The sequence below is a fragment of the Cottoperca gobio genome, chromosome 9 (assembly GCF_900634415.1).
Source record: "Cottoperca gobio chromosome 9, fCotGob3.1, whole genome shotgun sequence".
Taxonomy (NCBI): domain Eukaryota; kingdom Metazoa; phylum Chordata; class Actinopteri; order Perciformes; family Bovichtidae; genus Cottoperca; species Cottoperca gobio.
The window spans coordinates 28,316,084-28,326,844 of record NC_041363.1 but is presented as its reverse complement, the minus strand read 5'-3'; the positions used below and the strand labels follow the sequence as shown (position 1 = coordinate 28,326,844).

The 10,761-nt window shown below is 41.1% G+C and overlaps 2 protein-coding genes across 3 annotated transcripts; both read right to left on the bottom strand.

The window, feature by feature from the left end:
* Positions 1-321: 321 nt before the first annotated feature.
* rpl35 (ribosomal protein L35) lies at positions 322-2,472 on the bottom strand. 2 transcript variants are annotated; one of them, XM_029439665.1, is made up of 4 exons: positions 2,356-2,472; positions 1,710-1,846; positions 1,026-1,107; positions 322-513 (listed from the first exon to the last, which is right to left on the bottom strand). In XM_029439665.1, the coding sequence occupies exons 1-4, from the start codon at positions 2,356-2,358 to the stop codon at positions 364-366; spliced, it is 372 nt and encodes a 123-aa protein (XP_029295525.1). In that variant the 5' UTR covers positions 2,359-2,472; the 3' UTR covers positions 322-363. The 2 variants fall into 2 exon arrangements, with proteins under 2 accessions (XP_029295525.1, XP_029295524.1); XM_029439664.1 differs by lacking the exon at positions 2,356-2,472 and having other exon boundaries at positions 1,710-1,870.
* A 3,492-nt stretch (positions 2,473-5,964) lies between these two features.
* On the bottom strand, positions 5,965-10,497 carry LOC115013397 (60S ribosomal protein L35). Its single transcript, XM_029439667.1, has 4 exons — positions 10,380-10,497; positions 9,626-9,762; positions 7,366-7,447; positions 5,965-6,749 (listed from the first exon to the last, which is right to left on the bottom strand). Exons 1-4 carry the CDS (start codon positions 10,380-10,382, stop codon positions 6,600-6,602), a joined length of 372 nt encoding a protein of 123 aa, XP_029295527.1. The 5' UTR covers positions 10,383-10,497; the 3' UTR covers positions 5,965-6,599.
* Between the last annotated feature and the right edge of the window lie 264 nt (positions 10,498-10,761).

The window sequence follows — 10,761 nt, the reverse complement described above, 5'->3', positions numbered from 1 at the left end:
TTGTCAAAAAAATGTTTTGCAAGCCACCAGATGACAATGTGTTTGCAGGCCGAAGCATCCAATCTTTTTTAGCACAATAGAGAAGCCCCGAAGAGGGCTTCATTACCAAGACTATTAGCTCATTGTCGGCCTGGTTTTTGCAGTGTCAACAAATAAAGCCTTGAGGGGCCAGTGTCAACATTTCACTTATGGTCGATCAAGACAACTTAATTTATTTATTTTTATCAGACTTGCTTCAATGGATATAAAAGAGTACTGTTTTAATGTGACCGACGTGCAAGTGTGATGACGTTTGTGGAAAGAATACTGAACAGATGATTGTTGTCTTTTACACAGATTTTATTTTGTCAATAGAAAAAGCCTCTAAGCTTTGACTGCAAATTTGCGGATGGAGTAGAGGAGGTCCTTCCTCTGCTGCTTCTTGGTTCGCAGACTCTCCTCATGCTTGTTGAGTTGACGGCGCAGAGCTCTGGTCTTCTTGGGTCTCAGATCCAGGGGCTTGTACTTCTTACCCTGAAAAATGAAAATGTCTTTCAGTAGAGCTGAATAAATACATATTTTGAATGTAAAGTGACCAGTGAAGGACATGAAAGTTTAATTTGCAACAGTTTAGGGTCTAGAAAAGTTAGATATTTGGTTTATTTTGGTTGGTCTAATATAATTAACCATTTACAGATTTTTGTACTTCAGATATTTAAAGGAAGAATTCGGTGCATGTTCACTATTTTTAATGCAAGACGTTCATCTGATTGACATGCTGCAGATAGTTTCTGAACCTTTATCTGACCAGGTATTCACATTACAGGCTTTCTAGGTATCAAATAAAAAAGCGGTCTTATTCAGAATTATTGCAGTCACTGATCATGACAAACACTCATCTCAAGTCTCAGTCTTTTGGTAAGCAGTTGAGAATGCATCAGCAAAACATCAGCTCAACATTTATCATCTTTGACCAGAGGAGTGTCTTCCTGCGTGTTCAGTGAGGGTCTGTGTTACTAGCATCAAAGGAAGCTGCTTGCTCTCACCTTGTAGAACTTCCTCAGGTTCTCCTTCTGTGTCTGGTTGATTACAGTCAGGACTCTGGCGATGGATTTGCGGACAACACGGCTGCAATGAACAAACAGATTTAAGTTTACTGGTAATTTAGTCTCAGCAAACATAGCTGAAGGTATACACCCTCCTATACTTATGATGAAGTTCATAAAATAACTTGGGACCCATGAGTCTGAACCAAGTTGTCCAACTTTATTAGTCCCACATAGTCACGGCAGGTACACCACATTACAGCTTCACTCCTTCCCTAGACATGGATCACTGCTAACCAGAGGGAACATAAATTCCCTCCGAGCATTTACCAAGAGGCAAATCAACAATAGCTTACAGTACGGTTTAACCTGTTTTTTTCCCATTTAAAATCAATTAAAAAAACATAATTTCATGTTCCATCATCCTCTTACTTTTCATTGTCATCATTTCAGTATCAAGATATTTAATCATAAGTCATAATTTTGGCATGCGACACTAGCAGACAGTAAATGTATGATACCCCTTACTTGCACTATGATGCACTGTATATACTCAAATACAGACCCTATGAGAGTTATCTTAAAGCCAGGGTCAGGCATGTCAAATCTGGGCCAACCCGAGCCACTGGTAGGAAAGTGTGCCTCACTGCTGTTCAAATCATTTTCAGACACTGAGTAACTTACATCTTTGAGAGCTTGGATGCCGCTCCACCGGTAACCTTGGCCACACGGAGCTGGGACAGCTCGTTTTTCAGATCATCCAGCTGCTTCAGCAGCTCCTCTTTCTTCTTGCCCCGCAGATCTCTTGCCTTGATCTTGGCCTGGATCATGACAAGAAACATTTATAAGTGACAGCGGCACAATGGCCACCTCAGAGACCACCTCTTCCCGACACGAGTCAGCCAAGCTAACGCAACTCGTTGTGCTTAAAAGCCCGATAAGTTACAACATCAACCCTTTACAGCATTCTTTCGTTTGCACGAACATAACTAACGTTTACTAAAGCAGTCTACTACGAGTAACGATATTTGCAAAGAGACATTGGCTATACGGCAGCTTTTAATATTATCTAGCAATTTAGCTAGTAGGCTATCAATAGCCAGACATGTTTCATTTAGCTTACGGCTAGCAACGCAGCTTAGCGCCGTCCGTCAGTAGCAGCGCTCCACAATATAACATTTTACTCCATTCCGGTGGCAGCCTACTTATTAACACAAGCAAGTACATATACCTGAGAAGCTTGTGTGTACGTATAACATAAACTAAATGGGGTTTAGTTTAGATAATCGAGATAAAATCATAGTAAATGGGCGAGTGTCGAGCTCCTCACCATGTTCCTTCTCGCTGCCCTGTTGGAAAGGCCGGACGTACCGCGTGCAGAGAAAAAGTAGCTTCCGGAGAATCTCTTCTTCGCCGCTTTAAATTTGACATTGTCACAATACAAACAGCGCCACTAATGGGCAGAGCAGGGAAACAACGCAAACATCAAGACAGAATAACCTTTTACAATTCCTAAGGAATTGAAGTCCTTCCTAATGGTGAATTAAAGGAAAACAGTTTAAATTTATAATTGTTTAAATTCATATTTTCCTTATCAATCGACACTCAACACTTTTGCACATGTATTAAAAAGAAAACACTCTGACTGCAAGTATTCAGGCCCTTCGCCATGACACTTGAAATATAGCTCAGGTGCCTTAATGTCACTTGATCATCTTTGTGATGTTTACATCTTGATAGGAGTCCGCTGTCATTTGATTGTAAACAGTTTGTAACACACACAAACATGTAACCATCTGCTGAGTCCTAAAAGTAGATAGTATCTGTTTCACAAAGACTCACACCACTGTAGAGTTCTCCCTTTCTTCATTTCATGTTGCAGGAGTACAACAGGTAGGCTCTTCTTCAGATCAAGTTAACTCTTGGATTGTGTCATTGATTAAATGTCCCGCCTGTGTGTGTGTGCCAACAACCACACAATTGGTGCACATCTCCAAGACAGACTCAATCGATCATATACAGTATATACACAGCACCCTGTAAACTAACACGGTGTACATAATAAAATCACAAAAGCAATATATATATTATATAAGATATTAATAATAATTTTATAATAATAGAGATTATCTGGTCAGTGAGTAAAAATGGAGACTTTGCTTTTTACATCACTCTCAGAAAACAAGGGAGGAAGGGATGATTGCAAATTCTATGTATATGCTAGAAAAGTATTTTGTCATAACCACAGGAAATAAAAATAATATTATAGTGTTAACAATATGTATCAAACTAGAGGAAGCAAACGACTGTGGCACAAATGTAGAAAATACAATCTTTCCTATAAAAAGGGTTTAACAGAGAATTCTTCATTTAGTCCTCAAGAGGGGTTATATATTGAAGGTAATTAATCCAATATAGTTTTCTTTGGGGAAGTGTCGCTTTCTGATCTGTGGGGGAGGACATGCTCCATTCCTATTTATCTCATAGTGGCCACAGAATGTTTAGCTTCCACAAAATTATCTACAGGGCTTTGTCTAGGCTCTGTTATCTTTTCCTAAATAAACCAATCCACAGCGGGCGGCACTTCAGCATATACAGGTACATCTCAATAAATTAGAATATCGTGGAAAAGTTCATTTATTTCACTAATTCAATTCAAAAGGTGAAACTCATATATTATATGGATTCGTTACACACAAAGTGAAACATTTCAAGCCTTGATTTGTTTTAATCTTGATGATTACGGCTTACAGTTAATGAAAACACAAAAATCAGTACCTCAGAAAATTAGAATATTTCATAAGACCAATAAAAAAAGGATTTTTAATACAGAAATGTCGGCCTTCTGAAAAGTATGTTCATGTGTCTGCACTCAGTACTTGGTCGTGCCTCCTTTTGCATGAATGACTGCTTCAATGCGGCGTGGCATGGAGGCGATCAGCCTGTGGCACTGCTGAGGGGTTATGGAAGCCCAGGTTGCTTCGATAGAAGCCTTCAACTCGTCTGCATTGTTGGGTCTCGTGTCTCTCGTCTTCCTCTTGACATTACCCCAGAGATTCTCTATAGGGTTCAGGTCAGGCGAGTTTGCTTCCATGGTCATTGAACCAGGTATTAGTACTTTTGGCAGTGTGGGCAGGTTCCAAGTCTTACTGGAAAATGAAATCAGCATCTCCAAAAAGCTTCTCAGAAGAAGGAAGCATGAAGTGCTCTAAAAGCTTCCTGGTAGACGGCTACGTTCACTTTGGACTTGAGATAACACAGTGGACCAACACCAGCAGATGACATGGCTCCCCAAATCATCACTGACTGTGGAAACTTCACACTGGACTTCAAGCAACTTGGATTCTGTGCCTCTCCGCTCTTCCTCCAGACTCGGGGACTTTGATTTCCAAATGAAATGCAAAATCTACTTTCATCTGAAAAGAGGACTTTGGACCACTGAGCAATAGACCGGTTCTTCTTCTCCTTAGCCCAGGTAAGATGCTTCTGATGTTGTCTCTGGTTCAGGAGTGGCTTGACACGAGGAATGAAACAGTAGCACATGTCCACTCAACTTTCTATGGATGTTTGGATACAGCACTCTGGGAACAGCCAGCTTCTTTAGCACTGACCTTTTGAGGCTTCCCCTCCTTGTGGAGAGTGTCAAAGACTGTCTTTTGGACAACTGTCAAGTCAGCAGTCTTCCCCATGATTGTGAAGCCTGCTGAACCAGATTGAGACCATTTAAAGGCTCAGGAAACCTTTGCAGGTGTTTTGAGTTCATTAGCTGATACAATGTGACACCGTGAGTCTACAATATTGAACTTTTCTTACAATATTCAAATTTTCTGAGATACTGATTTTTGGGTTTTCATTAGCTGTAAACCGTACTCAAGATAAAACAATTAAAAGGCTTGAAATATTTCACTTTGTGTGTAATTAATCTGAGTTTATGAATTAATGAAATAAATGAACTTTTCCACAATATTCTAATGTATTGAGATGCACCTGTACAGTACATTTGTTCTAGAACAGGTGATCTTTGCTTTCATCTTTGTCCTCCCATGAAGAGAACGATTAAACAGAGTGCTCCGTCTTAAGACATTGGCTACTAACATTACATTTGAAGGTGCCTTGTGCCATCCAGCAAAGTAGTTCAGTACCAGGTCTGATTTAACTATTGTACCATCTAACTATCCTAGGAGGACATTTCAAATTGTGGGCCAAGCCCAAGTTATGCCAATGTATTCTGATTGTGCCTGAACTGGATGGTCTGTGAGGGATGTAGAACACTGGACATTGTTTTCACTTTTTTTGGAACCGAGACCAAACAATCCTCTTGAGTTTTCAGAAGTTTCAACTTTAACTCTGATCTATTTTTATCAATGTTCCCAGTTTGTTTCAAATGTTCAGTCTTTTGTGACTCCTGAACTACAGATCTATGTTATCCTCCAAAACTAATGCAAAGGCCATCCTTTGAAGCAGTAGTTTCAAACCCTTTTCCTAAAAAGATCCCTTTCCCATTGAGTAAACTGACAACCCCCTGACTGAGTGACATGTTAGATATTTCATATTATAGTCAATGCATAACAGTGCTGAACTGAAACTCTACAGGCACGCCCCACAGTGGCAATAACTGCAGAATGTTCATGTAAACTTTATTAGGATGAATTTGAGGAAATAATTTTCTGTGACTATTGCATTAGAAATCATTTTTAGAAATCTTTTTAAAAAACCAACATAATCCAAACTTTAAACCTGCCATAAATTGAGCAGTTGGTAATTAGTGTTCCTCTTGAGCATTTGCTGTCAGACTTTTGAGAATCTAAGTCATCCTGTTTTATAAAAGGAGCAAACACTTACAGTGCATAAAGAAAGTATTCAGACTTCACTTTATGTTGCAGCCATGTTTAAATGATCCCCTCAAACTACACCCCATAATGACCAAGCAAAAACAGGCTTTTAGGTTTTTTTGCAAATTTATTTAAAAAGAAAAATGACAACTCCTTCACATAAGTACCCAGACCTAGAACTCCGTACTCTGTTGGCAGTGCAAGCTTTGCACACCTGATTTTCTGTCCCTCTACAGATTTTCAGTCTCCATCAAGTTGGATGGGGCGGCCGGTGGAAGACCATTTTCAGGTCTCTCCAGAGATGTTTGAGTGGGTCAAAGTCTTGAACACACACAACATTCACAGAATTGTATGTAAGCCACTCACACGTCATCTTAGCTGCATGCTCTGGGTCAGTGTCCTGTTGGAAGGTGAACCTTCGGCCCAGTCTGAGACCATGCATGCTCTGGACCAGGTATTCATTAAGGACCTCAGTACTTTGCTCTGGTCAGCTTTCACCCCTAAACCAGACCCCCAATCTCTGCTGCTGTAACCCCCACCACGCTTCACCTTTGGTGTGGCATTGTGCAGGTGATAAGCAGTGCCTGGTTCCCGCCAGACATCAGGCATAGCTTTGAGGCCGACCAGTTCCATCTTGGTTTCAGACCAGAGAATCTAGTTGTCTCAAAGCGGGCTCTCAAGCCATTTCACTGACAGGCTTCCTCTCTGGTTCTTGGCTACATCTCTTACAAAGTCAAAGCCTCTAAGCTTTGACTGCAAACGTGCGGATGGAGTAGAGGAGGTCCTTCCTCTGCTGCTTCTTGGTTCGCAGACTCTCCTCATGCTTGTTGAGTTGGCGGCGCAGAGCTCTGGTCTTCTTGGGTCTCAGATCCAGGGGCTTGTACTTCTTACCCTGAAAATAATTAAAGTATCTTTCATTAGAGCTCAAAAAAATATATATTTTGTAATGATAGTGACAAGTGAAGTCTAATATCTAGAAAAGTTTGATATTTGGTTATAATCAAACATTTGCATATATTAACACTTCAGACATTCAAAGGATAATTAGGTTAAGGAATTTCATACATTTTGTTTTCTCTAAGCACAGAGCAAGGCTCAAAATGGTCACATTTCAATAATGTGCTTTTGCCACATTTAGTGTTGGTATAACACTTGTGTTAGTAAGTGGCCAGATCATTAAACATGACAGTCATGTTCAGACAGCAAGCCTCCAATGCAAGACGTTCATCTGATTGACATGCTGCAGATCGTTTCTGAACCTTTATCTGACCAGGTATTCACATTACAGGCTTTCTAGGTATCAAATAAAAATGCGGTCTTATTCAGAATTATTGCAGTCACTGATCATGACAAACACTCATCTCAAGTCTCAGTCTTTTGGTAAGCAGTTGAGAATGCATCAGCAAAACATCAGCTCAACATTTATCATCTTCGACCAGAGGAGTGTCTTCCTGCGTGTTCAGTGAGGGTCTGTGTTACTAGCATCAAAGGAAGCTGCTTGCTCTCACCTTGTAGAACTTCCTCAGGTTCTCCTTCTGTGTCTGGTTGATTACAGTCAGGACTCTGGCGATGGATTTGCGGACAACACAGCTGCAATGAACAAACACCAAAGTCAGAGTGTTTCTTTACAGCAGATTTTGGTTTAAAGGTAGTTTAGTCTCAGCAAATATTGCTGAACATAAATCTTTTTTTTTCTTAAATCATTAAAGAGCAGCGGCCAGGATGGCTGTTCTTCACTGAGCGGTTAGTATGCACATGTGCCTCAAAAGGACTTCACATTCTGCCATAACTGCCTGTTCTTCCTTTTACTGTGGTGGTGGTAGTGTGGCGTTCAACGAATCCAAACCTATAAACTACAGTGGCTTATTGAACCTGACATGTAAAAGTAGTTTCCCACAGGAATTAGAGACTATGGCGGTCGGACCCCGAACTCTCTAGGGTAGAAGTTTCAAACTCAATCACAGAGAGCCAAAATTAAAAACTGGGACTACGTTGAGGGCTCAACATTTATTGAACAAGTGGGACATATTTGATAATATAGAGCGAGTGCATGTGACTTCACGCTTATTTCCCAACCCGTAAATCAGCCATGTTGGATGATATACACAACCAAGACGGCGCCTGTTCGCATGTGAGTTGCTGCAACGCTTCGTAATTTTCTTTGTATTTAAACGTCTAAAATTGAAAGAAAATGCCAATCGTGTGCGCAGTGTATAATTGTGGTCATAACACTACTCGTGACCCAGAGAAACGGTTCTTTAGATTTCCTACAATCATCAAAAACAACGTTCCACAAAAGAGGGATGAATTGCTGTCTACCGAACGCCGTAAGCTGTGGTTTAGCAACATAACTCGTGAGGATTTAACAGAAGAAGAAGCACAATTCACCCGTGTGTGTGTGGCGTCCACTTTATATCTGGTAAGAGCTCATGCTAAAGCTATGTTTTCAATGTTTACGTTAAACATTTGTGCTTATGATATACCCGAACACTGTAAGACCTTACTTCTCCACATCGCTGACTGGTAAATAAGGCACTTTCTTTACATGTGATGGCAGCCATTTGCTCTTTTCTCCTGTGCATGTTTTTGTTTTGCTTATTCTTGAGACTACTTCACTTGCGAAAAGCAAAGCACCAATGTGAGAACATGCTTCACTTACTCCAGCCATACAATCACAGTGTGCGAGGATAACATCGCCGCTCTTCTCACTCACAAACCATGGCTTGAGCGGTGTATCTCGAGCTCTTTGAGAGTGATTTACACGGGCATGGACGAGCACCCTGTCATCTTTCAGTGGTTTGGTAAGAAGACTACCAACCCAGCCAGAAACAAAGAAATTATAAGCATCTAAGCTCTTGTATGCCTTCATTTGTGCGTTGGTTGCCCACGACGTTTGTAGCACAATATCCGGATATTCAATCGGCGGTAATGAATCTAAATCCTCAATATAATCCGACGGCTTTAGCATGTATGGGTCACGGAAATTTGGACTTTCTCTGAATCTTGCCTTTGCAGAGGACTCCAGAGTCAGAATACTTTGAAGAAGTCAAGAGTTGTATTGTTGGCTTTAGACGCCATTGTTGATTTGTATACCAACCAACATGGTGTCGAACACGAATAATTCATATTAGCGCAGGCCAAATATAATTTTAATGCATGGTGCAGATTTTGTTCTCTTCTCCGCCGTCTGACTGTAGGTGTGTGCACCAGGAGCAGAGCTGAATGTGTACATTGCTGACTGAAAGATATTGTCTTTTAAATTTGTGGGGGGGGAATTGGTCAAAGAAATTATATAAAAATGGTCTAATAACCAAAAAAGGACCCCCATTGAAGACCTCTGCTCTGGGGGGGCATGCTAAATCCTAAACATTAGTGGCATAGAATAGATAGACATATGTAGTCCATTCTCCCAGCCCCCACCCTAATTTACCTCACACATAGACATCTACCTAGAATATTGCAGATCTCTGGTCAGCATATTTTATGCATGTATAGCCTTTATTATTATTACAAATAGTGTTTCCTTGCATTCAGCGTGAAATACAATTTAAGAATATATTGTAGACTAGTTACCTTGTGCAGTTCCTGAATACATTATCTATAAATCCTATTAATAACTTCGCATGGTGTTTATACCATGGGCAGACAGCAAATTAATTGCCCCCACCTCCCACACGAAGCATAACACAACACCCGTAGTACCACGACCGTGGTAGGAAAGTGTGCCTCACTGCTGTTCAAATCATTTTCAGACACTGAGTAACTTACATCTTTGAGAGCTTGGATGCCGCTCCTCCGGTAACCTTGGCCACACGGAGCTGGGACAGCTCGTTTTTCAGATCATCCAGCTGCTTCAGCAGCTCCTCTTTCTTCTTGCCCCGCAGATCTCTTGCCTTGATCTTGGCCTGGATCATGACAAGAAACATTTATAAGTGACAGCGGCACAATGGCCACCTCAGAGACCACCTCTTCCCGACACGAGTCAGCCAAGTAGCTCCACGTGGTTAACAGACAGGGGTTGTGTGCGCCACCCAAGAGGCTTCAGCCAGCGCCATAATGATCATTTAAAATTAGTAATGTTTTATCAGCCACGAACGTGTTTACTATTAATGTATCAAACTATTGTTGAACAAGCAGAATAAACTTGGAAGTCTTTTGACTTCCAGTAACCTCCACCTCTCATCCACAGCCGCTATATTTGACATGTTATTAGTATTTACAGAGACACGCGTCTGCACGAGGTCCGTTAATATTATCCAGCACTTTTAGCTAGCAGTCTATCAATAGTCAAGACATGCTCCGTGAGTTCACGGCTAGCAACTCAAGTTTATCGCCGTCGGTTAGCAGCATGGCTACACAATATAACATTTAATTCAATTCCGGTAGCAGAGCAGCCTACTTAACACATGCAAGAACATCTACCAGAGAAGCGTGTGTGTGCGTATAACACACATTTAATAGGCTTAAGAAAAGAAAAAAAAAACGTAAATCGTAATTAATGGACGAGTGTTGCGCTCCTCACCATAGTCCCCTCGCTACTCTGACTGAAAGGCCGGAGAAACCGTGTGCTCACAATATATAGCTTCCGGAGAACTTCTTCTACGTGGCTTTAAGTTTCACTTCGATGACATACAAACAGCGCCGCTGACGGGCGGAGCAGGGACACGCAAGTACCTGAAGAAGAGCTTACCTGTTGTACTCCTGCAAGATGAAATGAAGAAAGGGAGAACTCTACAGTGGTGTGAGTCTTTGTGAAACAGATACTATCTACTTTTCGGACTCAGCAGATGGTAGTGATGGTGAGATGAAGCTTCAGGAAGCGTTGAAGCTTTCCATCCAATTGGTTCACTCATGGGCCGAAGCTTCGTGGTGGTTCATTTGCTCTACTGCGTCATCAAGTGGAC